This window comes from Drosophila bipectinata, chromosome 4 (assembly GCF_030179905.1).
Source record: "Drosophila bipectinata strain 14024-0381.07 chromosome 4, DbipHiC1v2, whole genome shotgun sequence".
NCBI classification, from domain to species: domain Eukaryota; kingdom Metazoa; phylum Arthropoda; class Insecta; order Diptera; family Drosophilidae; genus Drosophila; species Drosophila bipectinata.
Genome location: NC_091740.1, coordinates 11,126,898 through 11,152,763, shown reverse-complemented (window position 1 = coordinate 11,152,763; position 25,866 = coordinate 11,126,898). Strand labels below are relative to the sequence as shown.

Sequence of the window (25,866 nt, the reverse complement as noted above, 5' to 3'; positions counted from 1 at the left end):
AGCTTTGCTTTCTTGTTTTAAAATAAAATACTCAATTTTAGTGCCCATTCCAACATTTGAATTGACGAAAAATGAAATAAAAAAATACGTTTTTTTCGCTCAGTGAATTCTCTGCTCTCATTGTTTTTCTCTGCTACGCACACACTCAAATTTTAAACATGTGTTAGTTTTGCCCACCACTGCACTAGAGAAACAGTGATGACACTCCTACATCGGGTTCAAGGGAATATTGAATTCATGTGAACGTATGTAACATGGAATCATCTCCGACCCCACAAAGTATACAAATTCTTAATCAGCAACAACAGACGAGTCGATATAGCCATGTCCGTCTGTTCATCTGTCCGTATAAACGCGTGGATCTCAGAGACTATAAGAAATAGAACTTTGACACTTTGGAAAATATAAGCGTGACCTTTTTAACTCTCACTTTAAATTCTAAAAGTAAAGAACTTTAAGAAAGAATTCTTAAAGAACTCTTTTTAAATTGTGTATTCTAATAATTTTGTATACCCTTGCAGAGGGTATTATTATTTTTGTGCAACGCATTGAAGGAAAAATCTCCGACCAGATAAAGTATGTATATTCTTGATCAGGATCATCTCCTGAGTTGATATAAGCATGTCCGTCTGTCTGTTTCTACGCAAACTACACTCTTAGTTTTAAAGCTATCGACTTGAAACTTTACACACACCCTCTACGAACGGCCGGGATCGAAAAACTATATCCTATAGCTTCCATATAACTTAACAATCGAAAATGACCCAAGTTGTTCGTGTTTTTGAAGACAGAAAAATGTAGCTTTTTACAGTTGACTCGTAGTATTTTTGACAGTTGATGAGACCTACCAAATTTCATAACGATCGGTCGACTATATCTTATCGCTGCTTTATAACTGAACGATCGGAAATGATATTTGGTAAAAATACCAACTTTTGGCATTTGAAGATTTTAGATAAGATTTTGTTTTGTAATGAATTGATTTTATTATGATATTGCCTTAGGTTCGGTAAACCATATCCGATGTTTTGCGATATATATCCGGCTTTAACTGCAAGGGTATATGAACTTCGGCTCCGCCCGAAGTTAGCTTCCGTTCGTTGCTTATAATAGTTTCATTTATACGAAATCAGTCTTCGATAAGCTCTTGTCGTGTGAGGTTGTCTTTAACGAGCTCGGAAATCGTTTACTATCTACCATACGCATAGAAATTCGCCGCGAACTTCTTATCAGCCATTAAAGTTACCTCATTCATTATTAAGCGCCGCAAACTGTTGACTGGCGATGCCTTAGCATCTGCCGAAACCAAAATGACAAAACAAAGAAAAAAAAATATCCAAGGGGAAAACCCCAATCCAAATCAACATACGAATTATTATCGCCCTCTTCAAACCATAGAAGACGATAACATTGATGCTATTGAAACTGATACAATAGATCAAGTGAATATCAAACCACCTCCCATTACCGTAATTAAACAAAACCCAAATCAAGTTCATGACATCATGTCCAAGCTAAAAATTGAAAAATATTACATAAAAAATATCTCTATTGGTTATAAAATATTCCTGGAAACAATGGATCACTTCGAGCTGGCCACAGCAAAGCTTAAGGAACTTAATTGGAAGTTCTATACATACGACACTAAAACAACTAAACCATATAAAGCTGTTCTATCTGGAATGGATAGACTCCCAGCAAAAACCGTTATGTCCATGCTTATTGAACTAGGCTTGAAATGCACAAACGTACAAATTGTTGAAAAAAAGACCAAATATGACTATGATCTGCTACTGTACATTGTTTATTTTATAAAAAAAAAGCATCACAGTAAAAGAACTACGAAACAATTACATGTACATCAATCACATGAAAGTACGATGGGACTATGAAGTCAAAATTGACAACAAAATAACACAATGTTACAACTGTCAATTATTTGGCCACGGTTTAAATAATTGTTCAGTTAATACTTCTTGTGCCCACTGTGCCGGACCTCACCCTACGGTTTCTTGTGAGAACCCAAGTAAAAATAAATGTGCCAACTGTAAGGGCAATCATCCATCCACTGATAAGACCTGCCCATGCCGTTTGTCTTATCTCAATTTGATCTCCAAGCGTTCGGCGAAGCGCATAAGAAAAACCAATATTGAACCAGAAAATCCAATACGGAGTAATCGCGATTCTCTCTTAAATCCAGAACAGCGCTCTTCAACAAATAATAATATAGGATTCTCTCAACACACCTTCGGCAGTTATAGAGATGCGCTCAAAGGCAAGGCAACTTTACCAAATGCAACTGAAACTGGCCTCTTTACGCCAGAAGAAGTAAACTCTTTATTAATAGACTTAATAAATAATCTCAGCACATGCTCCAATAAAGGAGAACAATTCCAAGTTATATCAAATTTAGCCATTAAATTCAAATGTGTATTCAAACAAGTAACTCTCCTGATACTTTAAATATTATGGCGTGGAACGCCCGCTCTATAAAGCATAAGCGTGTAGAATTTATTAAGTTTTTACAAGATAATAATATTCATGTAGCTACAATAAGTGAAACATGGCTTACTCAAACCGACAGATTTAACATACCAAACTATACTGTGTATAGACGAGACAGAAAAGAAAATAGAGGTGGGGGTTGCCATGGTCGTTAGCAATAAAATAGAACACGAGCAAATTACCAATTTAAAAACGCACCTAATTGAAAATGTGGGAATTAAAATCAAAACAGCCCCTAACAATAACAATCTAAAACTTTATGCCATATACTTTCCTGGTTTCACAGCAAAATGTCTGACTGCTTCATGTAATGTAGCTGGAGACCGAAATCACTTAAAGACACAATATAGATCAGACTTACTAAAAATTTCCAAATTGCAGGGGAATTTTATCGCTTGTGGTGATTATAACTCATGTCATAGAACATGGAACTGCGACAGAGCAAATTGCTGGGGTAACATTTTAAATGAAATATCAGATTTAGGCAAATTTAACGTGCTTTTCCCTTCCATTCAACTTATATTCCTAGATGTCATAAGGCTAAGGCATCCACAATAGATCTTTGCATTACCAAAACTCCAAATCAAGTTTCAAATCCAACAGTCTTACAGAACCTATCCTCTGATCATTTGCCTATAATCTTAAAATATTCAATAAATTTCTTACAAAATGAGAAACACCAACCGATAATTAGTAAAGCAAACTGGACTAAGTTTAAGGAATTTATCAATGACAGATTGCTAGATATAGGAATAAGTAAATATAAATCTTGTTGTTCGATCTCAGACATTGACTTCCTGGTCAACTCGTTCACAAATATTGTCAACGATGGTTTTCGTGAAGCAGTTCCCCATAAAAGACAAACATTTACAAATTACAAGATACCTCATCATATACGCGAGTTATTTAAAATTAGAAACACAATTCAAAGACAATGGATTAGGTCAAGACAGCCGATACTTAAAGCTAGATGTGATCATCTTAACTATGTTATTCAACAAAAGTTATTTGCTCATAATAACACAGAGTGGAACAGTAAACTGCAACAGATAGGAAAATGTAGTAAGCCCTTTTGGAAGATAACAAAAGCTTTAAAAAAGAGAAAACAATTTATACCCTGTCTCTGCCTTGGCGACTCAAGCTATGAGACTGGAACTGAAAAAGCAAACGTACTCGCAGACATTTTTGAACAGAAACATAAATTAACAACTTCCTTCTCAAATCCAGAAACTGTTAACCTAGTTCAATATTCCATTCAGTCAATTGCAAATTATGATATTAATACCTCTCAAGTATTAAAAACTACAAACTCTGAAATTTCCAGCATAATCAAAGCACTAGTAACACGTAAATCACCTGGAGATGATGGTATTTCAAATATCTGCTTAAAAAACCTCCCTGTTTATGCCATTAGCTTTCTAGTACAAATCTTTAATCATTGTTTTTCCGTTGGATATTTTCCAAATGCATGGAAAACAGCCAAAATAATACCGATTGTTAAACCAGGCAAACTAGCCAGCAGACCTGATAGTTACAGACCGATTAGCTTATTATGTAGCATATCCAAAATATTTGAAAAAATAACCAAAGCTCGAATAGTTAGTTATTTAGATACACACGAAATACTGCCTTCCATACAATACGGATTCAGGACCAAACTAAACTGCACAGTTCCTTCCGTAAAACTCACAAATTACATAAAAGAAAATATGCAAAATAAAAAATCTGTTGGACTGGTTACCTTAGATATTGAAGCGGCTTTTGACACAGTTTGGCACGATGGCTTGGTGCACAAGTTAAAGAATATGGAATTGCCCCCATACCTTATAAAAATTGTACATAGTTTTATAACACAAAGAAGTTTTTATATATGGGCAATTCCATAGACACGCACGCGACAATCGTACGCGTTTAAAGTGCAATAAAAAAGAAGTATTGGTTTTTTTCACCCAATGTTTTCAGTGTTTAAGAACCTTAATACTGAACTATTTTTGGTAAAAAATTTGAGGGCTGGCGATGAAAGGTTCCTGAGATATGAGCAAACATTGTGTGGAACGCACGCGACAAAAAACGGAAGTGGCTTTTTTTTAAGTCCACTCAAGCTCAGAATTCAGCGAATTGGCTTGATATTTTTTTATGCGGTCTTTTACAAAATTAGGGGACATATGTACCTTTCTTTCGATAAATGAGTCATTAAAAAAGATTAGGTAGTTTATTTTTAAGAAATTAAAGTTTGGAACGTTACGCGACAGAACGCACGCGACAAAAATTTCCCTAGTACTATATCACATTAAAAACAAGTCCTATGAAAAGAAATCAGTTTTATTATATTTAAAAAAAAAAAAGAATTAAGTATTTTTAATAGTTTCTGATTAAATCTCACAAAAATGTTAATATCAGGCGACTTTAAAAAGCAGTCTGTGCTGCTTTTGTTAATATTTTCGATCACATGTTAAGTGATGCAATTTATGAAGTCCATAAATACTTGGGACTTTCCTCCATGTTTTATTTAAGAGTGGTATATACTCGTCAACATCCTTTGTTGAAATATATAGTAGTTCAACACTATTTATATGCTGTTTTGCGCATTCATAAAATGCATAAGCGTCTTTTTGTACTAAATGTTCGGCTTTTACAACTTGCCAAACTTTCATTTTTAAAACAGCACCTACCTGAAACAGCACCTGGAGTAATCTATAAATTTTATGAATAATTTTATATACACAGCTCATCAATGTAGAAAAAAATTATAATTTTTTACTTACATTGGGAACGCACGCGACACACTTAATGTATTAAAAACCTTAACAAGTTCTCACCGTAAAAATATGGAAAAATATTTTTTAGTTTTTAGGCTATAAACTCTGTTTAGAAATAAATTTTCAACCACTTTCAATTATCGACACCGATGTAATGATAATAAATGCTCCAAATACGGAACGCACGCGACATTGAAATTAGCGAAATATAAATTAAAACGTAAGCTAAGATTATGCATTCCTTATCTTCCCGTGTATTTTTTTTTCTTCTCTTTTTCTCTGAGATAGATAAAAACGCATTGGCATAAGCATAGTTGATCTCTATTTAGAATAATGAATTAAAAAGGAAAGCCATCAAAAATGTTGCGAAATGAAAAAATGTACATGTTGAACTTTAGGCCCACGTATTTTGCCATTAGAATATATTTGAGTCTGAAACTGTTTAATATATAAAAATTTAACTATTTCTTAGTTTAAAAAAGTTTATACAATATGGATTTATTATCATTTAATTTTTCGTTCACGGTTGACCTTTCTGTGGAATTGCCCATATCCTTAAATGGAGAAAAGTCCACTCAACGCTCTATACTAGCTGGGGTACCTCAGGGATCGGTGTTAGGACCAGTGTTGTTTATTATATACACGCACGACATTCCCCATTTGACAAATTGTAAGTTATCATTATTTGCTGATGATGCAGCTATTTACACTTCCGGCGTATTATACAATGATATTAAATACATCATTCAAAATTATCTCTACAAACTAGAAGAATATTACCACAAATGGAAGATAAAAATTAATCCTAAAAAGACACAAGCCATTTTTTCACGAAACGAAGAAAATCTTGTTATTTACCAAATGATTGTCTAGAACTATGCAACACACCAATTGAGTGGGTTAACAATATTCGCTATTTAGGAATACATTTTGATAAAAAACTCACTTTTAGTACACATGTTGGGGTCACAATAGATAAAATAAACCAAACAATACGAATATTATACCCTATAATCAATAGAAAATCTAAATTATCAATTGAAAACAAGTTAATCATTTTTAAGGTAATATTCAGGCCAGCCTTGATGTATGGACACTCCATTTGGGGAAAATGTGCACAAACACATATTAAGAAAATACAAACGTGCCAAAATAAACTTCTAAAACTATTACTTAATCTACCATATTACACAAGCACTAAATACGTGCATGAAATGTCTGGAGTCCAAACGGTACAACAATATATTTCACAATAAACTCTCTTAGTCAGTAAAAGTAGTATAATTAGTAAATAAGTGTCAGATCAAGGTTTTTAATCCAATTTTTCCTTGAAATAATTTTATGTTATAAATAACCAAACGAATAAAATACTATAATATATTTCAGTTGAAAAGCATATGCTATAACTCTGTAAAAATAAAATTTGTAACATTAGCTTTAATGAAATTTATAAATTTTTAGGAAATAAAGCACACAGAATAAATAAATAAATAAATTAATTTATACGAAATAATATATTTACCTCTTTCTGATGACTGCTGAGTTGGCTCACTTTCATGAATTGTAGTATCAAAGCTTTGATGATCCTGGCTGTATATAGCTTTTATATGATCATTTGCCATGTAGTTGTAATTATTATCGTCCAAAAGGTCGTCTCCAGCTTCGTCTTCGGAATCGGAAAGTAAAGTTTCGTTCATGACCTCTGGTTGCATCACCTTGTATTTTGCTTCTACTACGCCAGCAGTTGTATTAAGCGAAGATGTGTGTGTTATTACCTTAAGTGTTTCCACTGCAGTTACAAACCCAAAATGATTTGCAATATTTAAAGCGCTTTTACCATCCTAAAGAACAATTGAAATAAAATGTGATAAGAAATTATTATAAGTAACTCATATGTAATTGATAAATTAGTAGTAATAATAAGTGTGCATCATAATGAAAAAGCTATTTCCGATCCGGACACGATTTTTTAATAATAATAATAATTAATTTTCAATAATTTTTCGTTTTACTAAATTCATAATCCAATCAAGGAAATTACAAAATTTTAAAATCACCTTAACATTGCCGTCTCTATAAGTGCGGGTTCTACGGCATATTGCCAGGCCGCGTCGTGGAACCCGCTGTAAATATGAAAATATTTGAGAGCGGGTTCCACAATAGAGGTGGAGAAACATCGATGCCAACATCGATGTCATCGATGTTTTCGAAACATCGGTAACATCGATGTTTTACCGGGCAACATCGATGTTTTTCCATCTCTAAAGCACTTCGAAGAAGATTGACGAATAACTTGTAAGTATATCAGAGGTCGGCACGGCCCTATCTCGGGGGCATAGGAAATTTCTCTGCCCGAGCTCTGCCACACACACACAGTATACATGTGTGAAACGTCATGCACACAGCCTACTTTCTGCTATTCGTTACTAACACTAATGCGGTAAAATCATATCAATGTATTGGGGTGCCGATCCCTGAAGTATATCATTTTATTACATTATTTCATTATAAATTACTAACAGAATATTTTAAATTTAGTGATATTTGTTGGTGGTGTTGGCGTGAGTGCGGAGGCGATTAGACATGGACAGATTTTTGAAAAGTAAGTATTAAAAAGCCAAGATTTTATCACGAATTTATGCACGTGCACATGTATACATACATACATACGTTCACATACACATTCGTGCACTCATTTTTACTTTTGCATTGAACTGTGGTTGTACTTTTGCATTAATATGGCATATTTTTATAGGAACAACAAACAAGCAGCCACGATCGGATGAGGAGCCAAAGAGGAGGAAGCGTGATGTTTCTATGGCTTGGGATCATTTGGATCAGGAAGGACAACTCATAAGTGACCGACGGACTCGGCTATCATCGACCGTTGTCGACAAACTTTTATTCCTTAACAAAAACAACAAGAAAGCAAAGCTAACTTCGGGCGGAGCCGAAGTTGATATACCCTTGCAGCTAAAACCGGATATATATCGCAAACATCGGATATAGTTGGCCGATCCTTATGGGAATATGAATATATAATCCAATTTATTACAATACAAAATCTAAAACAAGTCCCAAACTTCTATTTTTAACAATACCAAAGTTGGTATTTCTACCAAAAACCATTTCCGATCGTACAGTTATATGTCAGCTATAAGATAAGATATAGTCAACCGATCGTTATGAAATTTGGTAGATCGGATAAACTGACCAAAAATAGAATGTGTACCAAGTGCCAGCTTTCTATCATCAAAAACACGAAAGTTGGGTCATTTCCGATCGTTCAGTTATATGGCAGCTATAGGATATAGTCGACCGATCCTTATAAAATTTGGCATGTCGTATTAGGTTGCCAAAAAAAGCTCTCACCTAAAACTTGAACTCTCTAACTTTAAAAACACCAAAGTTATACCATTTCCGATCAATCAGTTATATGGCAGCTATAGGATATAGTCGGCCGATCCGGACCGTTCCGACTTATATACTGCGTGCAAAGAAAAGAAGGGTGTGTGCAAAGTTTCAAGACGATAGCTTTAAAACTGAGAGACTAGTTTGCGTAGAAACAGACAGACGGACAGACAGACAGACAGACGGACAGACGGACATGCTCATATCAACTCAGGAGGTGATCCTGATCAAGAATATATATACTTTATAGGGTCGGAGATGTCTCCTTCACTGCGTTGCACACTTTTGACCAAAATTATAATACCCTCTGCAAGGGTATAAAAATATAAATAATATGTAAATATGTATATATGTATGTATATAATAGTAAAGTAAGAATACTATAGAAGAAAACGTAGTATAAGGTTAGAATAAGGAAAGTGGGACGTATATAACAATTTGTTTTTATCTTTCTAAGTTTTGTTTTTATTTTATATTTTTATAATAAAAAGGATAATTTTGTTTATGTTGGAAATTATACACTTTTTAAACTTTAATACAACTTCAAATGAACCAAAAGCACTTAAATTTGTTTTTTATTTAAAACATCGATGTTTCATCGATGTTTTGCGCCAAAAACATCGAAAACATCGATGTCCGCGAACATCGATGTTTCTCCACCTCTATTCCACAACCAACGCTTGGCAGATAAGAAAGGGAAAGATAGAATTCTATTGATAGAACGTAACATTTTTGGAACGATGAAAGTTTGAACGTTCGCATTAACCCAATGTGAGACTATAGAAAATGAGAGATCGACCCCCACTGTTTTAAAGTTATCGAGTTGGGATTCTGTTTTTTGCAAAATAATACGACATACCAAATTACTTTTGTGTTTTTCAAGATAGAAGGTTAGAAGTTCATACAGATCCTATTCTTGCCAATTGATCTAGCCTACCCAGTTTCATCAGAATCGGTCGACTATAATCTATAGCTGCTATATAACTGAACAATCGGAAATGGTATTTGGTAAAAATACAAACTTTGGTTTTTTTTGAGAGAGAAACTTGGGACGTTTTTTTTAAATGTTGTATTAAAATAAATTTGATTTATTATGAAATTCTAATAAGTATCGTCCAAATTTTTGCGTTATTTTCGATTCATAACAGATTTTAGCTGCAAGGGTATATCAACTTCGGCTCCTCGAGAAGATAGCTTTCCTTGTAAGCAAAGAAGAAGCAATCACTAATTATGTTCATTGTCTATTATACATGTACATGGTAATGAGATATTGTTAAATCCTTGCAGAGTGTATTATAATTTTTTCCAAAAGTGTGCAACTCCTCTCCGACCCTATAAAGTATATATATTCTTGATCAATATCGCCTCCTGAGTTGATATGAGCATGTCCGTCTGTTTCTACGCGAACTAGTCTTTCAGTTTGAAAGCTATCGACTTGAAACTAATGATTCTACTTTTGGTCAGTTAACCCGACCTACTAAATTTTATAACGATCGGCCGACTATATCTTATAGCTGCCATATAACTGAACGATCGGAAATGGTTTTTGGTAGAAATACCAACTATTGAAGTATTTTTTTAAAATAGAAGCTTGAGACTTTATTTTAGATATTTTATTGTAATTAATTGGTTTTATTATGGTATTCTCATAAGGATCGAACAACTATATCGAACAACCGATGTTTGCGATATATTTCCGATTTTAGCTGCAAGGGTATATCAACTTCGTCTCCGCCCGAAGTTAGCTTTCCTTTCTTGTTTTAACATATTTTCAAAACAAAACTAGGGGCTTATCCCAGGTTTCGAAGATTAGGGTTAAGTTACAAATTTATAAGACCATAGTGCCGCCAGCTTGGTCTTTAAAAAAGTTCTAAAAATGGTACCATCTTTCGAAAAATCTCACATTGCACCTAAATTTCTAAAGCTGTCTCGTGCTTGTTTTCGCGAATTCTGCACACTTCTATATTCATGCTTATTCATTCATTATTCGTGCTCAACTCCCTGCTTTAACGAACCGTCTAGTCAAAAATTTCATATATTGTGTCTATATTGTGTCAAAATTTCAAGTCAATTAAAGCAAAATTGACGAAGTTGCTTGCAAACGTTTTACACTGGATTTTTTTTGTGTTTAAAACTTTAAAGCGTTTTTCCCACAACTCACGTTTTCAAAGTCGGTGCCCCTCATAACTTCAAAACTACTGCACCGATCCTTTTGAAATTTTAAACACCATTTCTGTACATATTTTACGAGGTAACGCTGTCGAGTTTTTTTTTTTGTTCATAATTTTGATTTTGCAATGACAAATTAACCGATTTTTTCCCAAAAAATTGAGTTTTTCACTTCAAAGTCTTCGAAAAAATTAAAAAATTGCAATTTTCAAAAAACCTTTACAGCGTTACCTGGGGCGAACTATTATCTAACGAATGAATTTTCATTTTTTGATTACAAACGATCCAGCACCGAGTTATGAGGGGCACCGCAATTCAACTTTTTTTGGCGACACGTCCGGACAATTGCTACCATTGCCATATTTTTTAAATACTTTTTTGTAAAAATTTTATTAAACATTCTTCTAATGTCATACTTTAATATAGCGTTGGTTGAATAAATAAATTTTAACTGTGTCGTCAGGAAAAAAATCACAAAAACATGGCTTTTTTCGCATGATTTGACCTTACCCTCCCCTTAATGGCTAAAGGAGTCCATTGTTTTATTAAAAGAATTTAATAACCCGCATATAACCAAAACATTATTCATTTCTTTGGTCCGTCCGATACTGAAGTACGGTTCATGTGTTTGGTCCCCAATAGTCCCCAATATAGACTACATCAGGACCGCATAGAATCCGTACAAAGGAATTATAAATTTCCTTAATAATTCCTCTAAGCTTAATAAATTACAACTAGCATAATATATATACTATATAGTATATAAATAGTATACTATACTATTTATTCGTTTCTCGAGCGCCCCTCGGTTATCTGGGAATACAGAAATGCTATCTGATACCATAATTGATGCACAAGCCATTTCAAAAATTCTGAAAGACCGCGAAGAAGATTTCGCGGATTTGAAGATTATTTTTTTTCAAAAGCTACAACATTTAACTATTAAAAAACGTCGGAAATTCTAAAATCCGCTTAAAAATACGCGTTAAGGAATTTTTAAGAGCAAAAAAGTTCAGAAAAACCTTTTTTTCTGAATAAATCAAGATTTTGAGGGTTAAACTTAATAACCTAATAAACAATTCCTACTAGGTCTCTTCAAAAGTTACAAATCACGGTCGCACTGTGTAATACATGAATTGTCCGAAAGGTAAGTTATAGTTTTAGTGTTTTTCGCGAATGTATAATTTAATCTCTTATACTTATGGATTTAGCCCGTTTTTATTATTTTCGTAGTATTTTTGATTTGTGTTCTTGTGATTTTTAGTTACTTAACATTGTAAAGTTTACAAAATTTTTTTAGCGCCAAAAGTTTGTTTCAGAAATATTAGGTAACTACCTGCTCAGCCCGGCTTCGCCCGGCTACTGTTTTGTTTTAGGGTCCGTAATAATATTTTAGTATTAGTAGTATTTTTTTTCTTAAGATTTTGATGCATTAATGCAATTTCTGTTCCGAAGGCAAAATTCGACGTTTATGTGTGCTTTATATGCCTTGCACATTAATGGCGAAAACGGAACAACCCAACGATCATCATTTTCAATGTCCTGTTGATTTACTTTGACTATTGTTGAATTTCCATTATCATCAATGGATTGCCGGAGATACTATTCAAATGGATATCCATCATTTCCAGTAATAGTTTCTGCTACTAACTGTTTTGGGTAGCGTTATGAACATTTTCCTTCAACCATACACGGATAAATGGGATTTAATATTCCACATGGACCATGTATCACATTTTTATACCCTTGCAGAGGGTATTATAATTTTGTCCAAAAGTGTGCAACGCAGTGAAGGAGACATCTCCGACCCAATAAAGTATATATATTCTTAATCAGGATCACCTTCTGAGTTGATATGAGCATGTCCGTCTGTTCGTCTGTCTGTCTGTTTCTACGCGAACCAGTCTCTCAGTTTTAAAGCTATCGACTTGAAACTTTGCACACACCCTTCTTTTCTTTGCACGCAGTATCTAAGTCAGAACGACCGTGATCAGCCGACTATATCCTATAGCTGCCATATAACTGATTGATCGGAAATGGTATAACTTTGGTGTTTTTAGAGTTAGAGAGTTCAAATTTAACACGAGAGCTATTTTTGCCAAATATTACGACATGCCAAATTTCATAGGGATCGGCCGACTATATCCTATTGCTGCCATATAACTGAACGATCGGAATTGACCCAACTTTTGTGTTTTTGAAGATAGAAAGCTGGAACTTGGTACAGATTATATTTTTAGTCAGTTAATCCGACCTACCAAATTTTATAACGACCGGCTGACTATATCTTATAGCTGCCATGTAACTGAACGATCGGAAATGGTTTTTGGTAGAAATACCAACTTTGGTATTTTTGAAGATAGAAGTTTGGGACTTTTTTTATATTTTATATTATAATAAATTGGATTATATTATCATATTCTCATAAGGATCGGCCATCCGATGTTTGCGATATATATCCGGTTTTAACTGCAAGGGTATATCAACTTCGGCTCCGCCCGAAGTTAGCTTTCTTTTCTTGTTTGTAATAACCTCATGTAACAGTGGGTCTTCATTATTATCGGGAATTTCTGCTGATATCACATTAACAATTTCATTTGGTCTTATCGTTTCAACCAACCAAATGAGAATATGTGCAAATGAACAAATGAGGGCAACCCGCGTTTTTGCCACTCAACAGAGTACATCCAACAGCGCGTCTCGCCGAACACGCAATGCTTAACAATGATATCCACGAGTGATTTTAATTTTATTTTGAACACCCTTGCAGTGATATCGTGGCGATCAATATTTGATTGTCTATTAAATAATTCTTGTTGACTTTCTGTCCACTTTGAATTGCCTTTAAACAAATCTGGTGTGCCATAATGTCGTACATAGGAAATCGCATCTTGCGCATATTGATGCCTATGTCGCGGAATTCCGACGTATGTTGCTGGGAGAATAGTTGTTCTGCCAACATTCTATGCATTTCCATCAGCATTAATGGCATCCCGAAGATGAATGTATTTCTCGGAACGGAGTTTTGCCTGGTTCAACCTAATAAATGTCAATCGTTCAGTTTCAATTGTCACATACATACAGTAGCGGACAATGAAATCCGGACCGCGTGTTATTATATCGAGGTGTCATTTTTTCATTATATCCGGAAGGTACTAGGTTTCATGATCTGAAAGCATTTTTTAAATTATTAAACTTCTTTTGTTAAAATTTTTTTTTTTAAATATGTTGAAATTGACTGAAAATGTCCAAGGGGCCATGTTGCCCTTACAACCGAACATCTTAAGCTTTCTAGGAATAAGCTCTAACTTTGGATTTATTAAGTCTTCTTTTGAGGATTTCCTACCTAATTTAGAGAAAACCAGAACTCTTGCCAGGACCAGGAAAGAAAAAGAAGACTAACTACCACGACGATCGAATCTTTTCATCGGTGTCAAAATATTTGTTTCCCAATACAGTAAAAAGAAATCCGAACTTATTTATTTATTATCCGAACTTAGTTGTTATATCTTACCTATACCTATAACCTATAATACCCTCTAATTTTGTCAAAAAGTGTGCAACGCAGTGAAGGACAATCTCCGACCGTATAAAGTACATATATATATTTTTGATCAGGATAAAATTAAAATTCTGATCAGATTTAAAATTTTTTTTATAGTAATTCATTGGTTTTATTATGATATTCTAATAAGGATCGACCAACAATATCCGATGTTAGTGATGTATATCAGGTTTTAACTGTAAGGGTATATCAACTTCGGCTCCGCCCGAAGTTAGCTTTCCCTTCTTTTTTTATTATTAAAATATTACACTTTTATAGAATATAAGATCGGAGATAAATCTTTCAGTGCTTTATAAGAATCTGAACAAAATAACAAATCCTATAAAATATGTATAATTGTAACATTTATTGTAGTACTTACGTGTGTTAAAGCATCCGGATTTGCTTTGTGGCGTAGTAGAAGATTTATTATCATTATATGTCCTTGCTGCGCTGCTTGATGAAGAGGAGTATAACCAATATTCGTACTGATTTCAATGTTAGCATCGTTTTCAATCAGTAATTTCACAAGGCTTAGATGTCCGTAATGTGCTGCAATATGCAATGGTGTATAGCCATTATTGGTGCGCTCGGAAATTTCAGCACCATGGTCCAAAAGAACCTGTGAAACAAGGGTATGACCCTCTTGGGCAGACAAATGTAACGGAGTCAATCCGTTTTTAGAATGGGTATTTTTCCCACCACTTTGAAGAAGTAATTTTACCATATCAATATATCCTTCTTGGGCTGCCAAATGCAATGGTGTATATCCATTTTTACTAATGGACCCTACATCAGCCTTATTATCCAATAGATGTCGAGCTATTTCCAAGTGGTTTCTTTTAGCCGCAATATGAAGAGCACAATGCCCATTTCGGGCACTGATGTTGGGATATGCTCCATCAGCCAACATCTGCTCTACAATATGCTGATGCCCGTAGTGAGTGGCTATAAGCAAAGGGGTAACATCGTTTTTTCCCAGAAAATCAATGGATGCTCCGTGTTTAACAAGTAGTGATACAAACTCTTTGTGGCCATATTTACTAGCTAAATGAAGAGGAGTAAATCCTTTATTGGTCACAGGATCAAGAAAAGCACCATATTCCAAAAGAATTTGTGCCACGTCTTTCCGGTTTTCTTTTGCTGCAATGTGTAGAGCAGTGTACTTCTCTTTTGTTTCTGCGTTAGCTATAGCTCCATGTTGCAACAATAATTTTATAATACTCATGTTACCCAATCTAGAAGCAACGTGTAATGGTGTTTGTCCTTCACGGGCTATAATATCAACGTTTGCTCCATTACGAAGTAAAATACGAATTATGTCTGTCTAAAATATAAAATTTTCTTTACTATATACATTTATTTTTATATAAAATATATATTACGTTCAAGTTACCTGGTTAGCTCTTGCTGCCAAATGTAAAGAAGATTCTCCGCGGATGGTTTGTTTATTCGGGTTAGCGTTGTGCTTCAGCAAAAATATTACAATATTTATGCACCCTAAAAAGAATAAATGTTTTATACAAATATTAGGCTTTTTAAACTCAATAAGGAATGGCAAGAAATTTTTTGTTAATGAAACAACAAGAAAGGAAAGCTTTATATACTTGAGAAGTTGATATATCCTACTTGGAGTTAAAAAAGGATACGTACCGTAAAAATTACTGTACCGTAAAATTCAACCAATTTATTACCACAAAAAATCTAAGTGGTATCGTGGATAAGATTTATTTCCCCCTTTATGTCTGTTCTAAAAGAAATTTGCATATTTATCTTTAACTGCTTTTCAATATTGTTAATGAAACAACAAGAAAGGAAAGCTTTATATACTTGAGAAGTTGATATATCCTACTTGGAGTTAAAAAAGGATACGTACCGTAAAAATTACTGTACCGTAAAATTCAACCAATTTATTACCACAAAAAATCTAAGTGGTATCGTGGATAAGATTTATTTCCCCCTTTATGTCTGTTCTAAAAGAAATTTGCATATTTATCTTTAACTGCTTTTCAATATAGTGAACTATCTTTTCCCTCAGTCCGCCTAATTGGTCGGTACCAATACCTATATTATTTATTTGATTTTTGATGGTATTTACTTCGTCGGCACTCTCAGGATTTTTAATTCCCTAGATATTTGTATTTTTATTGACGGATATTTCAACGTCGGCGTTCTCAGGATTTTTAATTCCCAAGATATTTATATGTTTGTTGACGAATATTTCTACGTCGGCGTTCTCAGGATTTTTAATTCTCAAGATATTTTTATTTTTATTGACGGATATTTCTACGTAGGCGTTCTCAGGATTTTTAATTTCCAAGATATTTTTATATTTATTGACGGATATTTCTACGTAGGCGTTCTCAGGATTTTTAATTCTCAAGATAACTCAAGATATTTTTATTTTTGTTGATTTCTACGTCGGCGTTCTTGGGATTTTTAATTCCCAAGCTTTTCTCACTATTTTCAACAAATAATGAATCTGTGTTTTCGCTACTATTATCATCAAAATATTTTTTTATAATAAATTCTTTTAACGGAAGAATATTATTTTCTTCAATTAAACATATTTCATTTTTTTCCTCATTATCATAATATTTTAACTTCTCCTGTTTCCCATTATATTCCAAGATTCCCTTATCTATATTTATTATAGCTCCAATTTTTGTTATTAAATTGAATCCAATTAGAATATCAGATTCTAATCCTTCAAATTTATAAAATAATGGTCTTGTTTCAAATATATTTATAATATGTTAATACCTAATAATTGAGTAGCCATGAACTGTTGTTATCTTTTTGTATTTAACAAGCAGTGGCTCCTGTAACTATTAAAATGTTTATCTGCTTCTTGGTTTTTGGTCTATCCTATTTAAGGATGTAGTCTCATGTTCCGGCCTAATTTTTAAAGGTTTTTTTAAAAACATTTTTTTGGAATAAAAAATAATGCGATTGTTTCTATTTTGAAATATGTTTTTATAGGCATCATAAACTATTTGAAAATATTTTGTTTAATTTATTCTTGTGTAGTTTAATACACTTTATAGCATGCCAAAGTATGCATATAAAAAAGAAGGTAGGTGCCTGGCGCAGGTGATTTCGACTGTTAGAGTCATTCGAAACAAAAAATTAGAATAGATTATTATTTTGTAAGCTTATGGCTCTGTCCCGTACTAGAATGAAATATTTTCATCAATAAAGAACAAAATGGCAAACTCACAAAACAAAACATTAAACAAAATTTATCCTAAATTAATGATAAAAAAAAACTAATTAAAAATAAATGATTCTAGTACGGGACAGAGGTGTTACTTTTTAGAACCACATATCCAAATTTCAGCTAGATCGGTACCATAGAATTTTGTGAATCACCTGCGCCGCACACAAAAATGTCGTTCCGAGAAAAACGCGTTTAAAGTTTAAACGCTACCGAGTAACTCATACTATTCGGTGTAGGCACGCTCTCGATTATGGGATGTATCTCTGTCATTATTTGATATTTATACCCTTGCAGAGGGTATTCTAATTTTGGTCAAAAGTGTGCAACGCAGTGAAGGAGACATCTCCGACCCTATAAAGTATATATATTCTTGATCAGGATCACCTCATGAGTCGATATGAGCATGTCCGTCTGTCTGTCTGCTTCTACGCGAACCCGTGTCTCAGTTTTAAAGCTATCGTCTTGAAACTTTGCACACACCCTTCTTTCCTTTGCACGCAGTATATAAGTCGGAACGGCCCGGATCGGCCGACTTTATCGTATAGCTGCCCTATAACTGATTGATCGGAAATGGTATAACTTTGGTGTTTTTAAAGTTAGAGAGTTCAAATTTGACACGAGAGCTATTTTTGGCAACACATAACATGCCAAATTTCATAAGGATCGGCCGACTATATCTTATAGCTGCCATATAACTGAACGATCGAAAATGACCCAACTTCCGTGTTTTTGAAGATAGAAAGCTGAAACTTGGTACAGATTATATTTTTAGTCAGTTAATCCAACCTACCAAATTTTATAACGACCGGCTGACTATATCTTATAGCTGCCATGTAACTGAACGATCGGAAATGGTTTTTGGTAGAAATACCAACTTTGGTATTTTTGAAGATAGAAGTTTGGGACTTTTTTTATATTTTATATTATAATAAATTGGATTATATTATCATATTCTCATAAGGATCGGCCATCCGATGTTTGCGATATATATCCGGTTTTAACTGCAAGGGTGTATCAACTTCGGCTCCACCCGAAGTTAGCTTTGCTTTCTTGTTTATAACAAATTTCAACTTCTGTTGAGGAAAACTTAATGAAGGTCGCCTCGGCCCGCAAAAAGCGAATATTTGTGGTAAACTATGGTTCGTCTAGTTTACGGGTGTCGGAACGGCCCGGATCGGCCGACTTTATCGTATAGCTGCCATATAAGTGATTGATCGGAAATGGTATAACTTTGGTGTTTTTAAAGTTAGAGAGTTCAAATTTGACACGAGAGCTATTTTTGGCAACACATAACATGCCAAATTTCATAAGGATCGGCCGACTATATCTTTTAGCTGCCATATAACTGAACGATCGAAAATGACCCAACTTTCGTGTTTTTGAAGATAGAAACTTCCCTCTCTTTCTTTCAAGCGAACGGTCGTGTTTTTTTGTGCGCACTGCGTTTTATTAAAAATATTGGTAAACCAATATTTTTGGTTTGGTAAAATTGGTAAACCAATACCGGATATATACTGCTCTCTCCAGAGCTTTTCCCCTTTCATCCCCAGAGGATCCATATCACCCCACACTGGAGGTCTCAATCGAAACCACTCCTGGTATCGATCAGATGTCTCCGAGCGTGGTAAATAAGATTCGCTGTTTCCGTAAAGCTGATTTTCAGAAACTTAATAGCCTTATTGATACATTTGACTGGTCTGATATTCTGGCGTGCACTGATCTTAATGTCACTTTAGAAAAATTTTATTTTACTTTAAATAAATTTTTTGACTCATGTGTGCCTTGGAAATATCCGTCCGCTTCAACAAATCCTCCTTGGTTTACAAGGTGCCTTACTAACTTAAAAAATAAAACAAATAAGCTTTTACTTAAATATAAAAAAACCTGCAGTAGTGTTGATTTCTCAAGATACCTACTAGCTCGGTCGAATTTTACCGTGCATAACGCTGAATGTTATAGGAATTATATTGACCGCTGCCGGATATATTGATAGCTGCCATGTAACTGAACGATCGGAAATGGTTTTTGGTAGAAATACCAACTTTGGTATTTTTGAAGATAGAAGTTTGGGACTTTTTTTATATTTTATATTATAATAAATTGGATTATATTATCATATTCTCATAAGGATCGGCCATCCGATGTTTGCGATATATATCCGGTTTTAACTGCAAGGGTGTATCAACTTCGGCTCCACCCGAAGTTAGCTTTGCTTTCTTGTTTATAACAAATTTCAACTTCTGTTGAGGAAAACTTAATGAAGGTCGCCTCGGCCCGCAAAAAGCGAATATTTGTGGTAAACTATGGTTCGTCTAGTTTACGGGTGTCGGAACGGCCCGGATCGGCCGACTTTATCGTATAGCTGCCATATAAGTGATTGATCGGAAATGGTATAACTTTGGTGTTTTTAAAGTTAGAGAGTTCAAATTTGACACGAGAGCTATTTTTGGCAACACATAACATGCCAAATTTCATAAGGATCGGCCGACTATATCTTTTAGCTGCCATATAACTGAACGATCGAAAATGACCCAACTTTCGTGTTTTTGAAGATAGAAACTTCCCTCTCTTTCTTTCAAGCGAACGGTCGTGTTTTTTTGTGCGCACTGCGTTTTATTAAAAATATTGGTAAACCGGTGTTTACATACTTGTGAATCTTAACCCTTTTAAAGCCTAAACCGTATCGCTTCGCGAGTGCTGTGGTATATTTGGAGTCGAATTAATAATTTTCCTAAATTCTATTCCAAGCATAGCTCAGCTCTGCTTCTTCGCCGCCTTATCTGTATTTCTGCATTTCTCTTTTGCACTCTTTCAAAGCTCCCGCTTCGGCTTCTTGTTTGGCACAGTGGTTCAAGGTATTGTGTTTTTTAACTTTTTAAATATTAATTTTTGTTTTATTAAATCATTAAGCATCCATTGCTGGTTATGTGAAAACGTCGTGCACGCCAAGTGTGCCGGTTTCACTGCATCAGTTTCGGATGCCATTTCCCGTAGGTCTGGGATACATTATTGTTGTGAGAATTGTCGTGCTGTGCAAGGCGAAATGAGGTCGTTCATGAGACAGACCAAAAATGGATTTAAAGAGCTGATCACTGGTTTTCGTAAAATCAATGAACAGGTCTGTGCGCTGGACACTCAGTTTAGTGGCCTTCAGCTGCTAAATGAGTCCCCTAAGCGTAAGAAATCCGCTGTTTCTGATCCGCCTCAGCCGACATTAATGCAGCCGCTTATATCTCTGGCCACCCCAAGGGCTAGAACTGAGAAAAATTCGTCCGAATTTCTCAGGGATAATGAGCAATTGTCCGATATGTCCGCCATGGCATCCCTTCAAGTGATGCCACAGGTCCTAGGGAACGAAACCCCCATTAGAGTCACCCAAAAGGGTATTCCACAGTCTGGACCACCGGCACCGACTGATGCTGCAGTTCTCGTACCTGCGACACCAAAACCCGTACAGGTGATTCCTTAATCGAAACATATATTTGTTTCTCGGCTTGCCCCTGATACTTCAGAGATTGATATCTCGGCTTATATCAAAGCCAAAACAAAAGCCGATATAAAGGTGGAGGACATAACTAAATTTAAATATAATTATACACGGCGCACGTCTTCTTTCAAGATTCGTGTGCCCGCGCTGATGTTCAAGACGATTTGTTCTCCCAGTTTTTGGCCAGAGAATCTTTTCGTCCAAGAACATCAGCCTAGTTCCGTGAAGAAAAAAGTTAAAAAACCAGTGGGAGTGAGACTTCCCAATATCGGAACCACCGACCAACCCTCCACCTCTTCTTTGGCTACTAACCCAAAAAACTAGTTTCCTCATTAACTCTTACCTATCAGAATACTAGGGGGCTACGTAGCAAACTCCCCAAGCTATATTCTGATAGTTCTTTCTTTTCATCCCATATAATAGCATTTACAGAAACTTGGTTAAATCCGGAGATCTTTAGCTCCGAAGTTTTTCCAAGTAAGTACACCACTTTTAGACGGGATCGATCTCAGCGAAGAGGAGGTGGAGTCCTCATTTCGGTAGACTCTACTCTTGCTTCTGAAGAGGTGAAATCCCATGAGTTTGGTGACATAGAATTTATTTGCGTTAAAATCAAACTTTAAAAGTCCGTTAAAGTTTTATACATCACATGTTCATATATACCTCCTATGTCTGAACCGCCTACATATTGGCAGCATTTGTCCGCCATTCGATACGTCTCTAATCTTATGACGGATCGTGACCAACTCGTAGCGGTGGGCGACTTTAATATCCCAGAATTAAAGTGGTCCAACGTCGATAACTCACCATCTTTGTCACTTATAACTTACCATGACTTCACCGCGGGCATGTTTGACATGTCCCTAGGTCAGATCAATCATGTTAGAAATTCGCTAGGTCGGCTTTTAGACTTGTGTTTTGTATCTGATCCTGATGGTACTGCTCTCTCCAGAGCTTTTCCCCTTTCATCCCCAGAGGATCCATATCACCCCACACTGGAGGTCTCAATCGAAACCACTCCTGGTATCGATCAGATGTCTCCGAGCGTGGTAAATAAGATTCGCTGTTTCCGTAAAGCTGATTTTCAGAAACTTAATAGCCTTATTGATACATTTGACTGGTCTGATATTCTGGCGTGCACTGATCTTAATGTCACTTTAGAAAAATTTTATTTTACTTTAAATAAATTTTTTGACTCATGTGTGCCTTGGAAATATCCGTCCGCTTCAACAAATCCTCCTTGGTTTACAAGGTGCCTTACTAACTTAAAAAATAAAACAAATAAGCTTTTACTTAAATATAAAAAAACCTGCAGTAGTGTTGATTTCTCAAGATACCTACTAGCTCGGTCGAATTTTACCGTGCATAACGCTGAATGTTATAGGAATTATATTGACCGCTGCCGGATTCAATTTACTCAGGATCCAAAGCAGTTTTATAATTTTGTAAACACTAAGCGTAAACACGTATCTTTTTCACCTCTGCTTACGTTTGAAAATTCCTCTGCGACTTCGGATCAGGCCATTGCCGATCTATTCGCAGAATTTTTTCAAACAACTTATTCTCCTCCTAAATTGACTGATCAGCCTTATGCATATAACATTCAAGCAGCAAATCTTATTTTCTGTCCGTCTTTTTCTAAGAACAACCTATTATCTGGTCTTTTAAGGGTAAAACCCATTTATTCGCCAGGCCCCGACGGAGTACCAGGCTGTGTGCTAAAATACTGCGCCAGGGCTCTGTGCAAACCTCTTCTAAGACTTTTCAACTTATCTGTGGAAACCTCGATTTTTCCCCTTAAGTGGAAGCAATCATTTATAATTCCCCTACATAAAAAGGGGAAAAAGTCCGAGGCTGCCAACTACAGAGGCATCTCTAAGTTGTCGGCAACTCCAAAGTTATTTGAAAATTTAATTACCCCTCACTCACTTGCAACACCTTTGCTCTTCGATTATCACTCCTTGTCAACATGGCTTTATTAAGCGTCTCTCCATCACCACAAATTTACTGGAGATGACATCCTTTGTCATAGATGGCTTTTGTAAGGGATATCAAACCGATGTAATTTACACAGACTTCAGCAAAGCATTTGATTCAGTTAATCACTCACTCTTGTTGAGTAAACTGAATATGCTGGGTTTTCCTAAAGACCTCTTAACGTGGATCTCCAGCTACCTAGATGGAAGGACACAAAGAGTTTTATTTAAAAACATTCAGTCCCGTCTGGTCCGTGCTACATCCGGCGTCCCTCAAGGAAGTCATCTTGGCCCGTTATTATTTACGCTTTTTATAAACGACTTGCCCCCTGCTTTAACGAACTCTCTAGTTCTTATGTATGCAGATGATGTAAAGCTTTGTCTTCAGTACAAATCCATCTCTGCCCAATGCAGTCTTCAGTCTGACCTTGATAACTTTCAAAAATGGTGTTTAGCTAATGATCTAATACTTAATGGATCTAAATGCAAACATATGTCTTTTTATCGTTCTTGCCCTCTGCAAGCTACTTATTCTATTAATGGGATTGCCTTAGAAAAATTAACCCAGGTTAATGATCTCGGCACCCTATTAGACATCAAACTTAAATTTGCCGACCATATTTCCTTAATGGTTAATAAGGTTAAGGAGTCCATAGTTTTATTAAAAGGTGGTCAAAAGAATTTAATGACCCGCATATAACCAAAACATTATTCATTTATTTGGTCCGTCCGATACTGGAGTACGGTTCATGTGTGTGGAGTCCCCAATATGGAGTACATCAGGACCGCATAGAATCCGTACAAAAGAATTTCTTATCTTTTTCTCTAAGAGGTCCAAATTGGGATGCATATCGTCAGCTTCCATCTTATAATAGCAGACTCTTACTTATAAACTTACTTAGCTTAACAAATCGAAGGACAATGCTCGGTGTAGTTTTTCTGCACAACGCAATTAATGGGGATTTAGATAGCCAGCATTTACTAACACGCGTAAATTTTAACATTCCTAATAGAAGGACTGGAAACTTTAGTCCTCTGTTCCTTAGCCGTTGTAGTTCGACATATGCACTGCATGACCCTTTTAGGGTATTATGTTCGAACTACAATGGTCTCTACTCTATTACATCTCTTTCCTGTCCCTCTAACTTAAAATATAGAATTTTAAATTTCCTTACTAACTCCTCTTAGCTTAATAATTAACAAATAACTTAATATTCGAACAAATCGTTTCTGGAGCGCCCCTCGGTCGTCTGGGCCTCTAAGCTTTATGATGAATACAGGAATGCTAGCTGATGCTCTTATTGATGCACAAGCCATTTCCAAATTCTGAAAGACCGGTAAAAAAAAAAAAAAAAAAAAAAAAAAAAAAAAAGCTGAAACTTGGTACAGATTATATTTTTAGTCAGTTAATCCAACCTACCAAATTTTATAACATATAGCTGCCACGTAACTGAACGATCGGAAATGGTTTTTGGTAGATATACCAACTTTGGTATTTTTGAAGATAGAAGTTTGGGACTTTTTTTATATTTTATATTATAATAAATTTGATTATATAATCATATTCTCATAAGGATCGGCCAACTATATCCGATGTTTGCGATATATATCCGGTTTTAACTGCAAGGGTGTATCAACTTCGGCTCCACCCGAAGTTAGCTTTGCTTTCTTGTTTATAACAAATTTCAACTTCTGTTGAGGAAAACTTAATGAAGGTCGCCTCGGCCCGCAAAAAGCGAATATTTGTGGTAAACTATGGTTCGTCTAGTGCACGGGTGCCCAGGCCCATTGCTCTCGTTGCTCCTTTGTTGTTGGAATTGCTCTTTCACATGGGAAATAAAATGTCATATACGTGTGTTGCTCCCAGCATAGGCAAAGCCCAAATACAAAAACAACTTTTCGTGTTTTCCATATTCTCCTCAATCGTGCTAATCCGAATGTATTTTTTTGTTGGATTGCCAAAAACTTTTCACTGCAAAAAATTCACTAATGTTTTTGTTTCGGCCCAAATAATGGTCGACTTGAAGCGATGAATTTCTTCTTCGCAGAACATTTTTTAAGTATAAAGTTATGTATTGATTGGCATAGTATAATAATAAGCTGTTGTAAAAATTATAGGGCCCTATTCATATTTGCTACAATAAAATGTATTTTTTTATTATTGTCGGGTAAAGCAGCTAACAACTAATTTAAACATAATAATTAATAATTAACTGATGTTTTGTTGGTCGCAAGCCGACTCTCTTTCGGCCGCTCGGCTTTAGTAATTCGGCATTTAAAGTTAGCGAGCATCCGCTCAGCCTATTTTGGAAGGTTGGCGCCACTCTCGTTCGTTTTCTTATTGCGCTCGCATCCTAAATTGGATTTCAAATATTTTACATAAATTCTTATTTTATATGCAGCCCAAATAAAGTTTATAACATTTATGGTAACTTAATTAAATTCTGATTTTTATTTACTGGCATTGAAAATTATCAATGGCCAAACATTGGTGCACCCCGGCGTGATCGTTAATATATTTAAATATATACACACATAAACAAAAACAAAACAATTTTGTAAACAGTGTTATGTGAACAAGTTTTATAATAATAAACAAATTATAATATATAATATATTATACATACATACAGACAGAAACATAAACGTTAGTTCGCAAGCACACATACATATTTACGATCCAATATACATTCCACAATTCCGCTCCAAGGAGGATTCAGAGAATCCAAGGAGCTCTTTAGCCTGTTTCCAAGGTGGATGATGCCATGCTACACGTGCGACAGGGTCAGATAGCC

The 25,866-nt window shown here is 35.1% G+C and overlaps 1 protein-coding gene and 1 long non-coding RNA gene across 8 annotated transcripts in view; one reads left to right on the top strand and one right to left on the bottom strand.

Annotated features, from left to right (window-relative positions):
- Ank (Ankyrin) overlaps nucleotides 1–25,866 on the bottom strand; it is an 82,364-nt gene that overhangs the window by 18,703 nt on the left and 37,795 nt on the right. For all 5 annotated transcript variants that reach the window (XM_070282445.1, XM_070282446.1, XM_043213319.1 and 2 more), the window contains 3 exons: nucleotides 15,785–15,888; nucleotides 14,771–15,715; nucleotides 6,787–7,105 (listed from right to left, as the gene is read on the bottom strand). In XM_070282445.1, coding sequence (XP_070138546.1) covers nucleotides 6,787–7,105; nucleotides 14,771–15,715; nucleotides 15,785–15,888 — 1,368 coding nt within the window. The remainder of the gene's footprint in view (nucleotides 1–6,786; nucleotides 7,106–14,770; nucleotides 15,716–15,784; nucleotides 15,889–25,866) is intronic.
- On the top strand, nucleotides 7,482–8,186 carry LOC122322060 (uncharacterized). 3 transcript variants are annotated; one of them, XR_006246410.2, is made up of 3 exons: nucleotides 7,482–7,559; nucleotides 7,803–7,866; nucleotides 8,020–8,186. It is a non-coding gene; the product is annotated as an uncharacterized lncRNA (long non-coding RNA). The 3 variants fall into 3 exon arrangements; XR_006246411.2 differs by lacking the exon at nucleotides 7,482–7,559 and adding an exon at nucleotides 7,570–7,704; XR_006246412.2 differs by lacking the exon at nucleotides 7,482–7,559 and adding an exon at nucleotides 7,570–7,743.